Raw genomic sequence first — 22,075 nt, 5'->3', positions numbered from 1 at the left:
GGCTGTTTTCCATTCATCACCCTCCCTGATGCGCACCAAGTTGTACGCGCTCCTGAGATCTAATTTCGTGAAGAAACGCGCCCCATGCAACGACTCAGTCATGGTCGCAATCAGCGGGAGTGGATAACTATACTTCACCGTAATCTGATTGAGACCACGGTAATCGATGCACGGGCGCAAACCACCATCCTTTTTCTTCACGAAAAAGAAACTTGAGGACGCGGGGGAAGTGGACGGCCGTATGTATCCTTGTCTCAGCGATTCGTCTATGTAAATCTCCATAGCTTTCTTCTCCTCCTGAGACAGAGGATACACATGGCTCCGTGGGAGCGCAGCTCCTGCCTGTAGGTTTATCGCACAATCCCCCCTGCCTATGGGGTGGCAACCGCGTCGCCCTCGCCTTACTAAACGCGATAGCCAAATCCCCATACTCAGGTGGAACGTGCAATGCGGGCACCTGGTTTGGACTCTCCACCGAGGTAGCCCCTACGGAAACGCCCAAACATCTACCCACACACTGAGCAGACCACTCCATCAGAGCCCTCTCCTGCCACGAAATCACTGGGTTATGGGTACTCAACCAGGGCATGCCCAGCACCACCGGATACGCAGGAGAGTCAATCAGGAACAGCTGAATCATCTCCTGATGATCCCCCTGCGCACACATCCTAAGTGGCGCCGTGACCTCCTGATTAAGCCCGTACCCAATGGACGACTATCTAGGGCGTGAACGGGAAAAGGAACATCAACAGGAATGAGGGAATCCTAACGCTAAACAAAACTTTTTATCAATAAAATTCCCAGCCGCGCCTGAATCTACCAGCGCCTTATGCTGGGAATTAGGTGCTACCTGTGGAAAACGTACAGGCATACAAAAATGGGCAACAGTGAGCTCTGGGTGAGTGGGGCGCCTACTCACCTGGAGGGAATCCCCAGTGCGGGACCTGTCGTCATCTCCCCTAGGAGGCCATCCCCAGCACCTAGCCGCGGTGTGTCCTCCCCGACCACAGTTGGTGCAGTGGATGGACCCCCTAGCCTGCCGACTCCTCCTCTCTCTAGCGCCAGCGCCCCCGAGCTCCATAGGACAAGGCTCGGAGGCGCTGGAGGGTGGAATGGACGGACCCTCCGCAGGACGTCCGCGGGTAGCCAGCAGGGTATCCAGCCTGATGGACATATCAACCAGCTGGTCGAAAGTGAGGCTGGTGTCCCTACAAGCCAGCTCCCGACGGACGTCCTCTCGTAGGCTGCATCGGTATAGATCGATGAGGCCCGATCATTCCACCCTGCATTTGCCGCTAGAGTACGGAATTCGAGCGCGAATTCCTGGGCACTTCTCCTCCCCTGCCGGAGGAAGACCAGACGCTCCCCGCCGCTTTCCCCTCCGGGGGATGGTCAAACACCGCCCTGAAGCGGCGGGAGAACTCAGTGTACGTAATCGTCGTGGCGTCGATCTTCCTCCACTCCGCGTTGGCCCACTCCAACGCTTTTCCCGGCCAGGCAGGAGATCAGGGCGGACACGCTCTCATGCCCTGAAGGTGCCGGGTGCACTGTGGCCAGGTATAGCTCTACCTGGAGCAGGAATCCCTGACACCCAGCCGCGGTCCCGTCGTAGGCCCTCGGGAGAGATAGTCGGACTCCTCGAGGTTCCGGCGCTGGAATGGGCGGGCTGGCCGATGGTGCTGGCAGGGCGGGCGGCGGTGGAGGCGAACCCCAGCCTCGGAGTGTGGTAATCACCTCCTGCAGGGCGGTCCCCATCTGCAGGAGCTGCTCTTGCTGGTCCCGAACCTGGGCTTCCAGTCTCGTCTGGGCTGCTTCGGCTCCTGCTGATTCCATTGGTGGTATATGATTCTGTCACGGCGTGTTGTAGGTGTAGTGTAGGAATCAAACGCAGGACGCAGACTGAATGTTCCAAAAGCTGTATTACTGGCCCAAACACAGGCAACAGGACAACTAAGCCCGACAGCAAAAACACGCACGAAGGCGAAAGGTAAATGCGCACTAACAGGTGCGACAAAATTAAACGGTGCACACACAAGTGCAAATAAGCTCCAGCACAGTGGAGAAATACGCTCAACCGAGCAAGACACAACACTGACGGAAACAATCATATACAACACTAGACAAACACAACGATAAACTTATAGGACACTAATTACGTCAGAACAGAAACAGGTGTGGAAACAAACAGACAAAAGCAAACGAACATGAAACATCTATCGGTGGCAGCTAGAATTCCGGAGACGACGAACGCCGAAGCCTGCCCGAACAAGGGAGAGAGGCAGCCTCGGCCGAAACCGTGACAATCTCTCTCTTCTTTTACTTGGTAAAACAATGCTGTTTGCTCAATAGGCCTATTTGGAAGTTGACAACTTGGTAGCCTACAGACAGAATAGTCTTCTCTTTTCAGCAGGATCCATTTGCTATCCAACCTGTATTTTCCCACGATTGTATTTGAAATATTGCGAAAAACTGTTTTGGCTGCATGCTGTTTGTTCACTGACAACACTGGTGTTGTGGTAATACGGTCACCGTAACAGCACTAAATGAGGCACATGGGCTACTAACAGCTTACCACACAACATACACTTAGTATTACTTTCTTAGCTACAGTATACATATCTCCCTAGCTTATTACATCATTTATGCAGCAGCATACAATACATTTTTGGACTCAGCTTGTTGTGCTTGTCAGATGAACCGATGTGGATGTGGTGGAGGAGTCAGGCGCAGGACACAGAGGCTTCGTCCAACAGACTTTACTAGTCAAAAGTGCAAAAATACAATACACGGCCTCGAAACAAACAGAGGCGAGTGAATACGTAAACCATGCGTAAACACTAAACAAACAAACAGAGCGTCAACACGCAGCTCCGAAATACAGGCAGACAACAACACACAATCTAACCTATACAAAACAGGGAACTTATAGGACACGTAATCAGAACACAAACAGACACAGGTGTACAAGACAGACCAAAATATTCACACCACGAAACATTCAACGGTGGCAGCTAGTACTCCGGGGACGGCGAACGCCGAAGCCTGCCCGAACCAGGAGGAGGAGCAGTCTCGGCCGAAACCGTGACAGTACCCCCCCCTTGACGCGCGGCCCCAGCCGTGCGCCGACCCCGGCCTCGGGGACGGCCAGGAGGACGCGGACTCGGGCGCGTGGGATGCCCACGGTGGAACTCAGTCAGGAGGGATGGATCTAGGATGTCCCTCCTAGGCACCCAGCACTGTTCCTCCAGACCGTACCCCTCCCACTCCACGAGATACTGGAGACCACTCATCCGGCGCCTCGAGTCCAAGATGGTCCGGACCCTGTACGCCGGGGCCCCCTCGATGTCCAAAGGGGGCGGAGGGGTCTCTCCTATCTCATCTTCTTGGAGTGGGCCAGCTACCACCGGCCTGAGAAGAGACACATGGAACGAGGGGTTAATATTCTTGTACTCAATAGGCAGTTGTAACCTGTAACACACCTCGTTCAATCTTCTCAGGACTTTAAAGGGCCCCACAAACCGCCGACCCAGCTTCCGGCAGGGCAGGCGGAGGGGCAGGTTTCGAGTCGAGAGCCAGACTCGATCTCCCGGTGCGTACACCGGTCCCTCACTCGCGGTGGCGATCGGCGCTCGCCTTTTGTTGACGGATGGCCCGCTGCAGATGGACATGGGCAGCATCCCACGTCTCCTCCGAGCGCCGAATCCACTCGTCCACCGCAGGGGCCTCGATCTGGCTCTCGTGCCATGGTGCCAGGACCGGCTGATACCCTAAAACACACTGGAAAGGTGTTAAATTGGTGGAGGAGTGGCGGAGAGAGTTCTGGGCCATCTCTGCCCAGGGGATATACCTAGACCACTCCTCCGGCCGGTCCCGGCAATAGGACCTCAGAAACCTACCCACATCCTGGTTGACTCGTTCAACCTGCCCATTGCTCTCTGGGTGGTACCCCGAGGTAAGGCTCACGAGACCCCCAAGCGTTCCATGAACGCCCCCCAGACTCTGGAGGTGAACTGGGGACCTCGGTCAGACACAATATCCTCGGGGACCCCATAGTGCCGGAACACGTGGGTAAATAGGGCCTCGGCGGTCTGTAGGGCAGTAGGGAGACCCGGCATTGGGAGGAGACGACAGGCCTTGGAGAACCGATCCACAACGACCAAAATGGTGGTATTCCCCTGGGAAGGGGGTAGGTCGGTTACAAAATCCACCGAGAGGTGGGACCATGGTCGTTGTAGAACGGGCAGGGGATGTAACTTACCCCTGGGCAAATGTCTAGGCGCCTTACACTGGGCGCACACCGAGCAGGAGGAGACATAAACCCTCACATCCTTAGCTAACGTTGGCCACCAGTATTTCACGCTAAGGCTGTGCACTGTCCGGCCAATACCTGGATGTCCAGAGGAGGGTGATGTATGAGCCCAATAAATAAGACGATCACGAACCTCGAGCGGAACGTACGTCCGCCCCACAGGACACTCGGGGGAGTAGGGTCGGTACGCAGTGCCCGCTCGATTTCCGCATCGACCTCCCATACCACCGGAGCCACCAGACAAGACTCCGGCAGTATGGAAGTAGGCTCAATGGCCCTCTCCTCTGTGTCATACCGCCGGGACAGGGCGTCTGCCTTACCGTTCTGGGACCCTGGGATGTATGTGATCTTAAAAACAAACCGGGTCAGGAACATGTTCCACCTAGCCTGACGAGGGTTCAATCTCCTAGCTGCCCGGATGTACTCCAGGTTACGGTGATCAGTCAGAATGAGGAAAGGGTGTTGAGGCCCCTCAAGCCAATGCCTCCACACCTTTAGGGCCTGGACTACAGCTAACAGCTCACTGTCCCCAACGTCATAATTGCGCTCCGCCGAGCTGAGCTTCTTGGAGTAGAACGCACAGGGGCGGAGCTTAGGTGGCGTGCTGGACCGTTGTGACAGGACTGCCCCAATACCGGTCTCGGACGCGTCTACCTCTACTTGGAATGGTAAAGAGGATCCGGATGCGCCAGCACCGGGCCGAGGTGAACAGGTTCTTCAGTTTGACAAATGCCCTGTCCGCCTCAGCTGACCACTGCAAACGAACCGGACCCCCCTTTTAGCAGGGACGTAATGGGAGCTGCAACCTGTCCAAAGCCCCGGATAAACCTCCGGTAGTAATTAGCAAAACCCAAGAACTGCTGCACCTCTTTTACAGTGGTTGGAGTTTGCCAATTACGCACGGCCGACACACGGTCTACCTCTATCTCCACACCAGACGCGGACAACCGATAACCCAAAAAGGAGACGGACTCCTGGAAGAACAGGCATTTCTCTGCCTTGACATACAAGTCATGCTCCAACAGTCTTCTCAACACTCGGCGCACCAGGGCTACATGCTCGGCTCGTGTAGAAGAGTACACTAGGATGTCGTCGATGTACACTACCACACCCTGCCCATGCATGTCCCGGAAAATCTCGTCAACAAAGGATTGGAAGACTGAAGGAGCATTCATTAACCCGTATGGCATGACGAGATACTCGTAATGATCCGAGGTGGTGCTAAATGCCGTTTTCCATTCATCCCCCTCCCTAATGCGCACCAGATTGTACTCGCTCCTGAGATCCAACTTTGTGAAGAACTGCGCTCCGCGTAATGATTCTGTCATAGTCGCAATCAGTGGAAGAGGGTAACTATACTTAACCGTGATCTGATTGAGACTACGGTAATCAATACACGGGCGCAAACCCCCGTCCTTCTTCTTCACAAAGAAGAAACTCGAGGAAACCGGGGAAGTGGAGGACCGTATGTACCCCTGTGCCAAGGATTTGGCTATGTAAGTCTCCATAGCCGCAGTCTCCTCTTGAGACAGGGGATACACACGGCTCCGCGGAAGTGCCGCTCCTGTTTGGAGATTTATCGCACAGTCCCCCTGTCTATGAGGTGGTAGCCGTGTTGCCCTCGTTTTGCTGAACACAAGTGCTAAGTCCTCATACTCAGGGGGAATGCGCATTGCGGGCACTTGGTTCAGACTCTCTACCGAGGTCGCCCCTAAGGAAACACCTAGACATTTCCCTACACACTGGGCAGACCACTCCATAAGAGCCCTCTGTTGCCACGCAATGGTAGGATCATGGGCGCTTAACCAGGGAAGCCCCCAGCACCACGGGGTACGCAGGAGAGTCAATCAGATAAAACTGAATGATCTCCTCATGACCCCCCCTGCGTCGTCATCGTAAGTGGTGCTGTGACTTCTCTGATCAGCCCCGACCCCAACGGCCGGCTGTCTAGGGGCGTGGACAGGAAAGGGGGCTTCTACCGGCCGAAGGGGAATTCCTAACCTATAACAAAATGCACGATCAATAAAATTCCCAGCTGCGCCTGAATCTACTAGCGCCTTATGCTGGGAATGAGGTGCAACCTGTGGAAATCTCACAGGAATACTCATGTGACCAACAGAGAGCTCTGGGTAAGTGGGGCGCCTACTCACCTGAAATGACTCCCCAGTGCGTGACCTGTTGTCCCCTCTCCCAGGAGACCCTCCCCAGCACCTGGCCGCGGTGTGTCCTCCATGGCCACAGTTGGTGCAGGGGATGGCCCCCCTCGTGTTCTCTCTCCTCCTCTCTCTAGCGCCAGCACCCCCGAGCTCCATGGGAATCGGCTCGGAGGTGCTGGAGGGTGGAATGGACGACCCCCACTCAGGACGTCCGCGGGTAGCCAGCAGGGTGTCGAGACGGATGGAGATGTCTACCAACTGGTCGAAGGATAGGTTGGTGTCCCTGCAGGCCAGCTCACGACGAACGTCCTCTCGTAGGCTACACCGGTAATGGTCGATGAGGGCCCTCTCATTCCACCCCGCATCCGCCGCTAGAGTCCGGAACTCCAGGGCGAACTCCTGTGCGCTCCTCTTCCCCTGTCGGAGGTGGAACAGACGCTCCCCCGCCGCCTTTCCCTCAGGTGGGTGATCGAAGACAGCCCTGAACCGGCGGGAGAACGCCGCGTCGTATCCCGAGGGCGCTGGGTGTAGGGTAGCCAGGTAAAGTTCCACCTGCAGGAGGAACCCCTGACACCCGGCTGCAGAACCGTCATATGCCCTCGGGAGCGAGAGCCGAATGCCCCTGGGTTCCGGTGCTGAGAGAGGAGGACTGGCCGTTGGTGATGGGATGGTGTAAGAAGACGTGGGCACCTCCCCAGTAACCAACCGGGCGCAGAGTGTTGGACACCTCGTCCATGGCGGACCCAAGTTGCCGGATCATGGTGTCCTGATAGCTGATCCGTTCCTCCAGCGACTTGGGTGTCGCAGCTGCTCCTGCTGACTCCATGGTTGGTGTGTTGTTCTGTCAGATGAACCGATGTGGATGTGGTGAAGGAGTCAGGCGCAGGACACAGAGGCTTCGTCCAACAGACTTTACTAGTCAAAAGTGCAAAAATACAATACACGGCCTCGAAACAAACAGAGGCGAGTGAATACGTAAACCATGCGTAAACACTAAACAAACAAACAGAGCGTCAACACGCAGCTCCGAAATACAGGCAGACAACAACACACAATCTAACCTATACAAAACAGGGAACTTATAGGACACGTAATCAGAACACAAACAGACACAGGTGTACAAGACAGACCAAAGCAATCACACCACGAAACATTCAACGGTGGCAGCTAGTACTCCGGGGACGGCGAACGCCGAAGCCTGCCCGAACCAGGAGGAGGAGCAGTCTCGGCCGAAACCGTGACAGTGCTGTGCTCACTTGAACAGGAAGGTGGTGCGGTGGTCCTTCTTGTGGGCAAATTTTGTCATCAAACTTTGTCATCAAAGTCTGGAATTCTCTGCATTTATGGTGCTTTCAAGACAAAAGGGACCTCTGAAAAAAACAAGGTCGAATCATGACGTCAGTGATCTTCAGGTCGGAGCTCTAGAAAGAGGCCAGAGTTTCCGACTTGGATGACCGTTCAAAATGTATTTTCTCAGTCTGAGTTTTTTTTTTCAGAGTTCCCAGTTGTCTTGAACTCACTGAAGTCAGATTTCCCAGTTTCCAGTTGTTTTGAACACGGCAGAAGTCATGCTAGATTGACAGCATGGCCAATGTATTCAACCTTTTCTGGCCCATGGTGTTGGATGTGAATGTTTATCCTTTTAAGCTGGGAAGAGAGACCCTTAAACCCAGACTTGGAACACACTTCTCCACTGAATAGCAGGCTAGTGATTGCTTTGCAACATTTACATTTTAGTCATTTAGCAGACACTCTTATCCAGAGCGACTTACAGTTAGTGAGTGCATACATTTTTCATACTGGCCCCCCGTGGGAATCAAACCCACAACCCTGGCAATGCAAGCGCCATGCTCTACCAACTGAGCTACACTGCAACACTTGCAGTTACCATTGATTCCTTCCAAACCACTCATTGTTGAATTTGTAATTTCCAACTTGTGTAATGTTAATGTCCAATGGCCGATTAGCACAGAGACGTTTTATCTATAATTTCTCTTCATATGACAAGGATTGAAAAGGATTTGCCAGTAGATTGTTGACTTGATTCATGATGACTGCTTGTCTAGCTTAGTATGGTGTTGACATGATCAGTCCAATCAAAACTAATGTAGATATAACATGATTTGCCGTCATGTTATCTGTGGCCAATGATCTTGAGCCTTCTTGGATGGGCACTTCTAATGTTAATCTATGGCAGCACACAAGTGGCTTGAATTTTCGAGCTCTCCCTGTAGATTTTGAGGTGACGTAGTGTCCCCATGAGTGACAGAACACTGAGCCAATCACGGCGCAAATAGAGAACATTACCAACCTCTACGCTCTGTATTTTCCACTTGCTGCCCCACCACCACATAAAGCACTGAGCTAGGCTGAAACACCTGCATTTTGGAGCTGCCTAACTCAATAAAGCAAAAAAGATACCATGTTTGTATGCGGCTTTATTAACTCAATGATTATTGTTTTTACATTGTTTGCAAACTGATATGTGTTTAGCTTATTTTTTAGCTAAACAGGTGGGGCTCAAAACAGGTGGGGCTCTGAACAGACTGCAGTAATTCTATAACTTTGGCAAATGAATTTAAATTTTTTAGGGTGCTGCTGCTGCGGCACATCCAGAAAGAACCCGTCGCCCGGCTATAATTCTATAAGGAAATAAATGAGGAAGTACAATGCTGGAGAGATGAGAGTTACAGGCTCATGTCCCCCAGAGTAGAGAGATCATAGAAAGTGAATATCATTCTAGTTCTGTGCGAGATACCACAGCAAGGGCCACACGTTGGTCTATATACAGTGGGGAAAAAAAGTATTTAGTCAGCCACCAATTGTGCAAGTTCTCCCACTTAAAAAGATGAGAGAGGCCTGTAATTTTCATCATAGATACACGTCAACTATGACAGACAAATTGAGAAGAAAAAAATCCAGAAAATCACATTGTAGGATTTTTTATGAATTGATTTGCAAATTATGGTGGAAAATAAGTATTTGGTCACCTACAAACAAGCAAGATTTCTGGCTCTCACAGACCTGTAACATCTTCTTTAAGAGGCTCCTCTGTCCTCCACTCGTTACCTGTATTAATGGCACCTGTTTGAACTTGTTATCAGTATAAAAGACACCTGTCCACAACCTCAAACAGTCACACTCCAAACTCCACTATGGCCAAGACCAAAGAGCTGTCAAAGGACACCAGAAACAAAATTGTAGACCTGCACCAGGCTGGGAAGACTGAATCTGCAATAGGTAAGCAGCTTGGTTTGAAGAAATCAACTGTGGGAGCAATTATTAGGAAATGGAAGACATACAAGACCACTGATAATCTCCCTCGATCTGGGGCTCCACGCAAGATATCACCCCTTGGGGTCAAAATGATCACAAGAACGGTGAGCAAAAATCCCAGAACCACACGGGGGGACCTAGTGAATGACCTGCAGAGAGCTGGGTCCAAAGTAACAAAGCCTACCATCAGTAACACACTACGCCAGGGACTCACATCCTGCAGTGCCAGATGTGTCCCCCTGCTTAAGCCAGTACATGTCCAGGCCCGTCTGAAGTTTGCTAAAGTGCATTTGGATGCTCCAGAAGAGGATTGGGAGAATGTCATATGGTCAGATGAAACCAAAATAGAACTTGTTGGTAAAAACTCAACTCGTCGTGTTTGGAGGACAAAGAATGCTGAGTTGCATCCAAAGAAACCATGCTTTGGGGCTGTTTTTCTGCAAAGGGACCAGGACGACTGATCCGTGTAAAGGAAAGAATGAATGGGGCCATGTATCGTGAGATTTTGAGTGAAAACCTCCTTCCATCAGCAAGGGCATTGAAGATGAAACGTGGCTGGGTCTTTCAGCATGACAATGATCCCAAACACACCGCCCGGGCAACGAAGGAGTGGCTTCGTAAGAAGCATTTCAAGGTCCTGGAGTGGCCTATCCAGTCTCCAGATCTCAACCCCATAGAAAATCTTTGGAGGGAATTGAAAGTCCGTGTTGCCCAGCGACAGCCCCAAAACATCACTTCTCTAGAGGAGATCTGCATGGAGGAATGGGCCAAAATACCAGCAACAGTGTGTGAAAACCTTGTGAAGACTTACAGAAAACGTTTGACCTGTGTCATTGCCAACAAAGGGTATATAACAAAGTATGGAGAAACTTTTGTTATTGACCAAATACTTATTTTCCACCATAATTTGCAAATGAATTCATAAAAAATCCTACAATGTGATTTTTTTCCCTCATTTTGTCTGTCATAGTTGACGTGTACCTATGATGAAAATTACAGGCCTTTCTCATCTTTTTAAGTGGGAGAACTTGCACAATTGGTGGCTGACTAAATACTTTTTTCCCCACTGTACTGTATGGATGGTGTTACAGTTCGCTTTGACTTCTAGTATTTATATCTGCATAATGCACTATCCTGACTATACCTGTCCAACATTGTTGTCCACATAGAGTCAGGAGTTAAAATGAGATGCATAAGAACATTCCACTACAGTACACTTCACAATACCACTGAGTATGAAGTAACATTAAGACATTTTGCTTATTTTGTATCACTGATGAATGCTGTTGAAAAATCAATATTATGAAGGGTGAATTATATTTGGAACTCCTCTTGGAATAAAGCCATGTCTTGGCTTGGAATATTGCCAACGTGGTCTGTGCTAAGCTAAGCACTTGCCACCTATATGTTGTCCCCTCTATTGACAGAAGTAATAGCTGTGTCTGAACTGAACTGACTACTAACCACTGTGTTGTTCTCTGTGTTGACAAAAGGAATGGCTGTGTCTGAACTGCCAGACACAGAGAGCTCTGTCTGGTCAACTGGGAGGCATGGGGAAGATGGCCCAGCCACAGCTCACTAAGACTGGTGCCCAGCCCACACCACAGCCAACTAAGACTGGTGCCCAGCCCACACCACAGCCTGCAGCCACTTCCACCAAGACTGAGCCCCAGGCTCCAGCAGCAACCACAACCAAGGCCAAGGCTGTTCCTCTCACATCAGAGCCCATTCCACCCACACCAACAACTGCCCTTGCACAAAAGGAGCTGGAGCCAAAGGTGGAAGTCCCAGAGGCTGAAGCTCCCAAGGCAGTCGCCAAGGCTGAGGCTCCAAAGACAGAAGTTCTCAAGTTGAAGATCGCCAAGGCAGAGGCACCAAATATTTTTCCTACAACTGAGCTGCCCAAACCTGTACCACCTAAATCTGAACCACCCAAGACTGAGGCTCCAGCAGTAGCTGCTCCTGTTGTCTCTGTCTCAGTAACTGATGCCATGACTGCTCTTGCTCCTCTATCCACCACAGTTTCTACTGCCATTGCTGTCACTCCAGCCACTGTGGAGAAGAAGCCAGAGGCTAAATCTCAACCAGCAGAGCTACCTAAACCAGCAGAGGAGAAGGTTGAGAAGCCACTGAAGCAACAGGAACCATTACCTGTCACAGTGGCTGAGAGGGTAACTCCACAACCAGACCCAACAGCTGATACTATCAAGGAAGTGGCCACTCCATTGGCTGGAAAGGTGGATGATGTCCTTCCTGAACCTCAGCAGATTCTCACTGAGAAGGAGACTGTGGAGGCAAGTCTTTGTTCAACAGTTTGAATCAATGTATTGTTGTTTGTATTTGTTGTTAACATTATTCCTATCATATTTAGTCAAGATTGTGATTCCATACAAATATAGATTGCTACCATAGTTGTTAACTGTTCACACAGATATAATTTGCTCCAGCAGACATAAACTAAAATAGACAGCAAAGTGTGTAAGACATATGTTTTTATTGATCTATGCATAGGACAAGCACATGTTTTCTGATGCTTTTTTTCATTTTCAGGAGGGGAAAGAGTCAACTGCAGCCTCCCACCTAGTGGACCAGGTAGTAGTTAAGGTACCGTCCAGCCCAACCAGTCCATTTGAGGCTGACACCAAGACTGAGGACCATAGTAACAAGTCCCAGGATGGACCAGATATACTTCCCATCTCCCAGGGCTCCTACACCTCCGAGGAGGAGCTGAAGGAGGTGCAGACAGTCAGATAGGAAGAGGTGAATGGGGAGATGAGGCATCTGAATTACGTGCCAATGGAGGAGAGCAGTGGAAGCGAACCCTCTCCCTCGCCCCAGCTCCAGAGACGGAGGTTAAGTGTGGTAGCGGTCAGCACGGCAGTGTCGTCCAGCAGCGAGGACTACAAAGCAGACAGCCCAGCAGTCAGCCCAGACTCATCTGTGGATGAGGAGGAGTTCATCCGCAGGCAGATCATGGGAATGACAGGAGAGGAGGAGATGTCTCTCTCAGAGGAGGAAAAAGAGGAGAAAGAGTGCAGAGAGGAGGAGACCAAGGAGGCCGAGGTGGATAACACATCAGGCAAATCCAAACCTCTGCTGGGACCAAAGTAACAAAGCCTACCATCAGTAACACACTACGCCGCCAGGGACTCAAATCCTGCAGTGCCAGACGTGTCCCCCTGCTTAAGCCAGTACATGTCCAGGCCCTTCTGAAGTTTGCTAGAGTGCATTTGGATGATCCAGAAGAGGATTGGGAGAATTTAATATGGTCAGATGAAACCAAAATAGAACTTTTTGGTAAAAACTCAACTCGTCGTGTTTGGAGGACAAAGAATGCTGAGTTGCATCCAAAGAACACCATACCTACTCTGAAGCATGGGGGTGGAAACATCATGCTTTGGGGCTGTTTTTCTGCAAAGGGACCAGGACGACTGATCCGTGTAAAGGAAAGAATGAATGGGGCCATGTATCGTGAGATTTTGAGTGAAAACCTCCTTCCATCAGCAAAGGCATTGAAGATGAAACGTGGCTGGGTCTTTCAGCATGACAATGATCCCAAACACACCACCCGGGCAACGAAGGAGTGGCTTCGTAAGAAGATCTTTCCAGATCTCAACCCCATAGAAAATCTTTGGAGAGAGTTGAAAGTCTGTGTTGCCCAGCGACAGCCCCAAAACATCACTGCTCTAGAGGAGATCTGCATGGAGGAATGGGCCAAGATACCAGCAACAGTGTGTGAAAACCTTGTGAAGACTTACAGAAAACGTTTGACCTGTGTCATTGCCAACAAAGGGTATATAACAAAGTATTGAGAAACTTTTGTTATTGATCAAATACTTATTTTCCACCATAATTTGCAAATAAATTCATTAAATGTCCTACAATGTGATTTTCTGGATTTTTTTTCTCATTTTGTCTGTCATAGTTGACGTGTACCTATGATGAAAATTACAGGCCTCTCTCATCTTTTTAAGTGGGAGAACTTGCACAATTGGTGGCTGACTAAATACTTTTTTTCCCCACTGTAGGCTACAATGTTTCACAAATCATGAACCCTTGGCCGGCCCAACACAAATCAATTATCAGGCATGTTTTCACATTACGTTTTTTAGGGGGCAGCAAGGAGAATAACAGAGGAGTCAACTTGAATTAGCCCAACTGTAACAATGACGCTGTGAGTCGAGAAGCAGGTGCAGCAGACAGCGTAACAGTGGTGATATAGCATGAACACAGGAACAATACAGACTGAGGAAAGAACGTAAGGGAGGGACAGATAAAGGTGAGGTAATGAGGAAGGTAATGGAGTCCAGGTGGGAATCATAATGATCTACAGGTGCGCATAATGATGGAATCCCAGGACCGGTTGTTAGTATTCCAGCGACGTCGGCTGCCGGAGGGGAGGAGCAGTAGTAGATGTGACAGTACCCCCCTCCTCTGACGCGCGGCTCCCGCCGCAGGACTACGCCAACCAGAGGGATGACCCCGAGGACGAGGAGCGGGTCGGTCCAAGCGGCGAAGGTGGAAATCACGGATGATGTTGGGATCCAGAATGTCCTCCACCGGAACCCAACACCGTTCCTCTGGGCCATACCCCTCCTAGTCCACCAGGTACTGAAGCCGACCCCCACGGCGCCGGGAGTCCAGTAGGGATCTGACAGCAAATGCCGGACTCCCCTCGATGTCCAGGGGGGGTGGGGGGGTGTCGTGGGGGAGAGCATCAGCTAGGGAACCAGGAACCACCGGCCTGAGAAGGCAGACATGAAAAGTGGGTGAGATACGATAGTGACTGGGTAGCTGTAACCTATATGTCACCTCGTTGACCCTCCGGAGAACTTTGAATGGCCCCACAAACTGGGGGCTCAGTTTCTTGCAGGGCAGGCGGAGTGGGAGGTTCCTGGTAGAAAGCCAGACGCGATCCCCAGGGTGGAACACATGGGTCTCACTGCGGTGGTGGTTTGCCTGTTCCTTCTGACGATGGACGGCGTGCTCCACACTTCTTCTGCGTGCCAGAACCACTCATCAACCCCAGGAGCTTCGGTCTGGCCCGGGGTCCACGGAGCTAGGGCTGGCTGAAAACCCAGAACACACTGGAAGGGGGTCAACCCAGTGGAGGAGTGACGTAGCAAGTTCTGGCCATACTCTGCCCATGGAAGGAATCGTGCCCACTCACCCTGCCGGTCCTGACAGTGACTCCTCAGGAACCTCCCCAGTTCCTGGTTCATCCTCTCCAACTGCCCATTGGACTGAGGCCGGTACCCGGAAGTGAGGCTGACCGTGACCCCGAGCTTCTCCATGAAGGCCCTCCATACTCGTGATGTGAATTCGGGGCCACGGTCGGAGACGATGTCCTCTGGAACGCCATAATACCGGAAAACCTGCTGGAAGAGTGCCTCAGCAACCTGGAGAGCAGTGGGGAGACCAGGAAGAGGGATTAAACGACAGGACTTAGAAAATCTATCCACTACCACCAAAATGGTGGTGAAACCGTCAGAGGAGGGGAGATCGGTTACAAAGTCAATGGATAGATGTGACCAGGGTCGCTGAGGCACGGGAAGCGGAAGGAGCTTCCCTGCTGGAGCGTTCTGGGGGGACTTGGTTTGAGCACATACGGAACAGGAGTTTACATAGCGAGTGACGTCCTGCGCTAAGGTGGGCCACCAGTATTTCCCAGAGATGGATTGGGTAATACAAGAAATACATGGATGTCCATCGACGACAGCTGTATGCACCCAGGTCAGCAGCCAGTCCCTTATCCCTGTGGGAACGTTAATGCGCTCAGGAGGACAATTAGTGGGTGCGGGCTCCCTCCCCAGAGCCGGTTGTCCTCAGCTACGTCCCAGACCGCAGGAGCTATGACTCGGGAAGATGGAATTATGGGCGCATTCTGGACAGGATCCTCCCCCGAATCGTAGATACGGGACAGAGCATCGGCCTTGGTGTTCTTAGAACTTGGGCGATAGGTCAGCGTGAAGTCAAAAAGGGCCCACCTTGCTTGGTGCGGATTCAGCCTCCTCGCTGTCCGTATGTACTCCAGGTTCTCCAGCCAGTGTCTCCACTCCTCTAATGCCAACTTCACCGCTAGGAGCTCACGGTCTCCGACGTCATAATTCCTCTCTGCAGGGGACAGTTTCTTCAAGTAAAACGCACAAGGCTACAACTTCTGTGGGTTACCCTGTCGTTGAGACAGAACTGCCCCCACGCCTACCTCTGAAGGGTCCAACTCCACCACAAAGGATGTCGTGGGATCTGGGTGTTTGAGCACTGGGGTGGAGGTGAAATGTCTTTTGAGTAGACAGAAGGCCTTGTTGGCTGCTGGGCTCCACACCAACTTACGGGGCCCTCCTTTAAGGAGAGAGGTGAGAGGAGCGGTGACAGAGCTGAAGTTCCTGATGAAGGGGCGGTAGAAGTTGGCAAACCCCAAAAAACGTTGTATTGGGGTCATCCATCCTCACACGCTGCAGGCTGATTTGGTAGCCTAAGAAGGAGAACGTCCTCTGGTGAAATTGGCACTTCTCAGCCTTGACGAACAGGTGGTTGGCGAGGAGGCGTTCCAGGACTGCTCGAATGTGAATGATGTGATCCTCCAGGGTAGCCGAGTAGATCAGGATGTCATCGATATACACGACCACCTGGTGGCCGAGCATGTCCCTGAACACCTTGTTAACAAATGCCTGGAACACTGACTGAGCACTGGCTAAGCCATATGGCATCACCAAGTACTCGTAGTGACCAGACATAGTGCTAAATGCTGTCTTCCACTCATCCCCCTCCCGGATGCGGATGAGATTGTATGCACTCTGCAGGTCCAGTTTGGTAAAGAACCGGGCCCCGCGGAGCTGCTCGATGGCACCAATGGGAGAGGGTACCGATACTTTGTGGTGATTTCGTTGAGTCCTCTGTAGTCAATGCAGGGACATAACCCTCCATCCTTCTTGGCCACAAAGAAGAAACCAGCCGACGCAGGGGATATGGACGTGCGGATGAAACCTTGTTAGAGCGCCTCTTGGATGTAATCCTCCATGGCCTGGGTCTCACCCACCGACAGAAGGTAGATGCGTCTGCGCGGAGGCGCAGAACCTGAAAGCAGGTCGATGGCACAGTCCCAGGGGCGATGAGGAGGGAGACAGGTGGACAGGTCTTGGAGAATACCTCCCGCAGGTCTTGGTATACCTCTGGGATGTTGGGCTTAAGGGCAACCACAGGACTCTCAACCAATGTGGAATCACAGGGAACAGGGAAGCAGGTCCTCCAGCATTCGGGTGAACAGGCTGTAATTCTCATTCTCGAACATGAGATGGTAGGGTTGTGGCGTTGAAGCCAAGGGAGGCCGAGGATGATCTTGTGGACTGGTGCACTGGTAATGAAGAAGAGAATGTTCTCCTGATGAATGGACTCCATGGTGAGGGTGAGTGGTTGATTGATGTGGGTGACGGTTCCGGATCCTAAAGGCTGACTATCCAGGTCTTGAACCAGAAAAGGAGAAGAGAGTGGGTATGAGTTGATGTTAAGAGAGGAGGCAAAGGTCTGTTCAATAAAGTTCCCTGCGGCACCGGAATCCACTAACGCTGTAGACACAGTACCTGAGGGACAGTCAGATAGTGTAAAGGACACCAAAAAGAGCCTAGTAGACAGTGATGAAGATGGAATACTCACTCCTGCCCTAGGGGGTGGAAGATCACGTGACCGTCCCTCTGCTCTTGTGGATCCTGGATTCGGACATGCCGGACACCTCTGGAGCTTGTGCCCTCCTTGTCCACAGTACAGACAGAGCCCCAGCTGTATCCGTCTGCGGCGTTCTGCCGCGGGGAGACGAGTGACCCCTATCTCCATGGGTTCAGACTCTGATCCCGAGTGTTCACTGAGGAAGGGAGAGAAGCGATGGGAGTACCGGTGCTCCCGAAGTAGGTTATCCAGACGGATGGCCATCGCAATGAGTGCGTCCAAGGTGAGGTTGTCGTCTCGACAGGCCAGTTCCGTCTGGACCTCTTCACACAAACCTCTTCTAAATAGTGTACGAAGCGCCGGCTCATTCCATCCACTGGATGCTGCTACTGTCCGAAAGGTGAGCACGTACTCAGCAGCCGTCTGGTTCCCCTGCCGTAATTGCAGTAGCTGCTCACCTCCCTCTCAGCCCTCATGGGGATGCCATGAACCCCTCATAAGAATTAAGCTCCTCCTCTCCTCTCTCCCAGACGGCCGTAGCCCATTCCCACGCCCGCCCAGTCAGCAGAGAAATCACAGTGGCAACCTTGGACCACTCGGTGGTGGGAGCTCCCCTCTGATGTGTAAAATAGAGGGAGCACTGAAGTAGAAAGCCACGGCATTTGGATAGTGTACCGTCATATTTATCCGGGAGGGATAAATGGGCATCGCTGACCTGAGCGGGTTGTTGAAGGGGCTGATGTGCTGGCTCGACTGGTTGTAGAGTATCCTCCACTGGATGAAGGCAACGCCTCCCGGGTGTGTTCGAGACGTTGCACACTGCAAAGAACCTCCTCCATAGCCGATCCCTGTTGTGCCAGCTGGTCCTGGTGTTGACGTAGAAGATAACCCTGTTCATCGACCGTCTAAGAGATATTCGAATTTCCTGCTGCTTCCATGGTGAGAGTCGGTATTCTGTAACAATGACGCTGTGAGTCGAGAAGCAGGTGCAACGTTTAATAAAACAACAAACAAGAAACGAGACAGCATAACAGTGGAGATATAGCATGAACACAAGAACAATACCGACTGAGGAATTAACGTAAGGGAGGGACAGATAAAGGGGAGGTAATGAGGAAGGTAATGGAGTCCAGGTGTGAATCATAATGATCTGCAGGTGTGCGTAATGATGGAATCCCAGGACCGGTGGTTCAAATCAAATCAAATTTTATTTGCAACATACGCCGAATACAACAGGTGGAGACATTACAGTGAAATGCTTACTTACAAGCCCTTAACCAACAATGCAGTTTTTTAAAGAAAAAATGAAATAACAAAAGTGTTAAGTAAAAAATAGATAAGTAAAAAATAAAGAGCAAATTACCAAAGAGCAGCAGTAAAATAAAATAACAGTAGGGAGGCTATATACAGGGGGGTACCGGTACAGAGTCAATGAACGGGGGCACCGGCTAGTCAAGGTAATTGAGGTAATATGTACATGTGGGTAGAGTTAAAGTCACTATGCATAAATAATAAACAGAGTAGAAGTAGCGTAAAAGAGGGGGATGGGGTGGGTTGTGGGGGGGGGCAGTACAAATAGTCCAGGTAGCCATGATTAGCTGTTCAGGAGTCTTATGGCTTGGGGGTCGAAGCTGTAAGAAGCCTTTTGAACCTAGACTTGGTGCTCCGGTACCGCTTGCCGTGCAGTAGCAGAGAGAACAGTCTATGACTAGGGTGGCTGGAGTCTTTGACAATTTTTAGGGCCTTCCTCTGACACCGCCTGGTATAGAGGTCCTGGATGGCAGGAAGCTTGGCCCCAGTGATGTACTGGGCCGTACGCACTACCCTCTGTAGTGCCTTGCAGTCGGAGGCCGAGCAGTTGCCATACCAGGCGGTGATGCAACCAGTCAGGATGCTCTCGATGGTGCAGCTATAAAACTTTTTGAGGATCTGAGGACCCATGCCAAATATTTTCAGTCTCCTGAGGGGGAATAGGCTTTGTCGTGCCCTCTTCACTACTGTCTTGGTGTGTTTGGACCATGATAGTTTGTTGGTGATGTGGACACCAAGGAACTTGAAGATCTCAACCTGTTCCACTACAGCCCCGTCGATGAGAATGGAGGCGTGCTCAGTCCAATTTATTTCCTGTAGTCCACAATCATCTCCTTTGTCTTGATCACGTTGAGGGAGAGGTTGTTATTCTGGCACAACACAGCCAGGTCTCTGACCTCATCCCTATAGGCTGTCTCATCGTTGTCGGTGATCAGGCCTACCACTGTTGTGTCGTCTGCAAACTTAATGATGGTGTTGGAGTCGTGCCTGGCCATGCAGTCATGGGTGAACAGGGAGTACAGGAGGGGACTGAACAAGCACCCCTTAGGGGCCCCCGTGTTGAGGATCAGCGTGGCAGATGTGTTGTTACCTACCTTTACCACCTAGGGGCGGCCCCTCAGGAATTCCTGGATCCAGTTGCAGAGGGAGGTGTTTAGTCCCAGGGTCCTTAGCTTAGTGATGAGCTTTGAAGGCACTATGGTGTTGAACGCTGAGCTGTAGTCAATGAATAGCATTCTCATGTAGGTGTTCCCCTTGTCCAGTTGGGAAAGGGCAGTGTGGAGTGCAATAGAGATTGCATCATCTGTGGATCTGTTGGGGCGGTATGCAAATTGGAGTGGGTCTAGAGTTTCTGGAATAATGGTGTTGATGTGAGCCATGACCAGCCTTTCAAAGCACTTCATGGCTACGGACGTGAGTGCTACGGGTCGGTAGTCATTTAGGCAGGTTATCTTTGTGTCCTTGGGCACAGGGACTGTGGTGGTCTGCTTGAAACATGTTGGTATTACAGACTCAGTCAGGGCCATGTTGAAAATGTCAGTGAAGACACTTGCCAGTTGGTCAGCGCATGCTCGGAGTACACGTCCTGGTAACCCGTCTGGCCCTACGGCCTTGTGAATGTTGACCTGCTTAAAAGTCTTACTCACATCGGCTACGGAGAGCGTGATCATAGTCATCCGGAACAGCTGATGCTCTCATGTATGCTTCAGTGGTGCTTGCCTCGAAGCAAGCATAGAAGTGATTTAGCTCGTCTGGTAGGCTTGTGTCACTGGGCAGCTCGCGGCTGTGCTTCCCTTTGTAGTCTGTAATAGTTTTCAAGCCCTGCCACATCCGACGAGCGTCAGAGCCGGTGTAGTATGATTCAATCTTAGTCCTGTATTGACTCTTTGGCTGTTTGATGGTTTGTCGGAGGGCATAGCAGGATTTCTTATAAGCATCCAGGTTAGAGTCCCGCTCCTTGAAAGCGGCAGCTCTGCCCTTTAGCTCAGTGCGGATGTTGCTTGTAATTCATGGCTTCTGGTTGGGGTATGTACGTACGGTCACTGTGGGGACGACGTAATCGATGCACTTATTGATGAAGCCAGTGACTGATGTGGTGTACTCCTCAATGCTATCTGAAGAATCATGGAACATATTCCAGTCTGTGCTAGCAAAACAGTCCTGTAGCTTAGCATCTGCGTCATCTGACCACTTTTTTATTAACTGAGTCACTGGTCCTTCCTGCTTTAGTTTTTGCTTATAAGCAGGAATCAGGAGGATAGGGTTATGGTCAGATTTGCCAAATGGAGGGCGAGGGAGAGCTTTGTACACGTCTCTGTGTGTGGAGTAAAGGTAGTCTACAGTTTTTTTTTCCCTCTGGTTGCACATTTAACATGCTGGTAGAAATTAGGTAGAACGGATTTAGGTTTCCCTGCATTAAAGTCCCCGGCCACTAGGAGCGCTATCTCTGGATGAGCGATTTCCTGTTTACTTAGTATTCCGTCGACGTCGCACGCTGGAAGGGAGGAGCAGGAGTAGACGTGACACCAACTCTGATAGCTTTTACAATTTTTACATCGCAAACAGTGTAAAGTATTTTTCATGCCTCAAGATGTACCGTATCCTGGCAAATGGGTTCCAGAACGAAACAGTCCAATCCTGAGAGGTGCCGGATCCTGACCCCCCCCCCCCCTCAAATTAAGCACTGCTACCAAGTTATCAACTTCCAAATAGGCCTATTGAGCAAATAGCATTGTTTTACCAAGTAAAACAAGAGAGAGATATGCTTTTGGCCCGAGCGCATCGGCCATCACCAGTGAGTGAGCTGAGCATCATTGGGTGAGTCAGTGAAACTGGAAAGCTTTTTTAGGACTATAATTTCCTCCTCATATTGTACAATATGTGTGTCTCCACACACAGGCAGTAGGTCTAGGCTATTGATGGATTGAAGACAAGGTTGTTTTTATTGATCTCAGATTCTCAGTTTGTCAGTGTCAAAGTAGCCTGTCATTTTGATCATTTGTGAGGTATTAAAAAAGATTCTGCTAAAGTCTCCAGTCATCTAAAATTATGTAGAATTGCATGAAATGCATTTATACAGGCCACATTTTTCCCAAACCCTAGGCTAGAAAAAATGTTCCCCATGTGTGCAACTTCTGCATGTGCCTCTGTTCTACTGATCTATGCCAGTATGCAAAAGCAATAATAATGCATGCAATGCTTTATTATAAATAAATAAAAAATTCATGCGTTCTGGTACCTCAGAGCACCTCAGGTCGCCACCCTCTCAGGCTCACTTTTTGTTCTGGCACCTCCTAATTTACAAATTAAGCACTGAAGGAAACTCCCTTGCCCATGTTTACACCATTCCAATTTGTTTTAT

General features: G+C 50.7%; 1 protein-coding gene across 1 annotated transcript; it reads left to right on the top strand.

The window, feature by feature from the left end:
• The first annotated feature begins 11,291 nt into the window (after positions 1–11,291).
• On the top strand, positions 11,292–12,495 carry LOC121577406 (proteoglycan 4-like). The gene is made up of 2 exons (XM_041891160.1): positions 11,292–12,035; positions 12,292–12,495. The coding sequence occupies exons 1-2, from the start codon at positions 11,292–11,294 to the stop codon at positions 12,493–12,495; spliced, it is 948 nt and encodes a 315-aa protein (XP_041747094.1).
• The last annotated feature ends 9,580 nt before the right edge of the window (positions 12,496–22,075 follow it).

Source organism: Coregonus clupeaformis, unplaced genomic scaffold (genome assembly GCF_020615455.1).
Source record: "Coregonus clupeaformis isolate EN_2021a unplaced genomic scaffold, ASM2061545v1 scaf0128, whole genome shotgun sequence".
In the NCBI taxonomy this organism is placed as follows: domain Eukaryota; kingdom Metazoa; phylum Chordata; class Actinopteri; order Salmoniformes; family Salmonidae; genus Coregonus; species Coregonus clupeaformis.
The sequence above is the reverse complement of the archived record's forward strand: the minus strand, read 5'-3'. Positions and strand labels throughout refer to the sequence as shown.

What these genes read in the sequence shown, in the direction of transcription:
- LOC121577406 (XM_041891160.1), top strand. Translation starts at nt 11,292, where the DNA reads ATGGGGAAGATGGCCCAGCCACAGCTCACTAAGACTGGTGCCCAGCCC. An exon ending in CTGAGAAGGAGACTGTGGAG is followed by an intron (nt 12,036 to 12,291) that starts GCAAGTCTTTGT and finishes TTTCATTTTCAG; the next exon opens with GAGGGGAAAGAGTCAACTGC.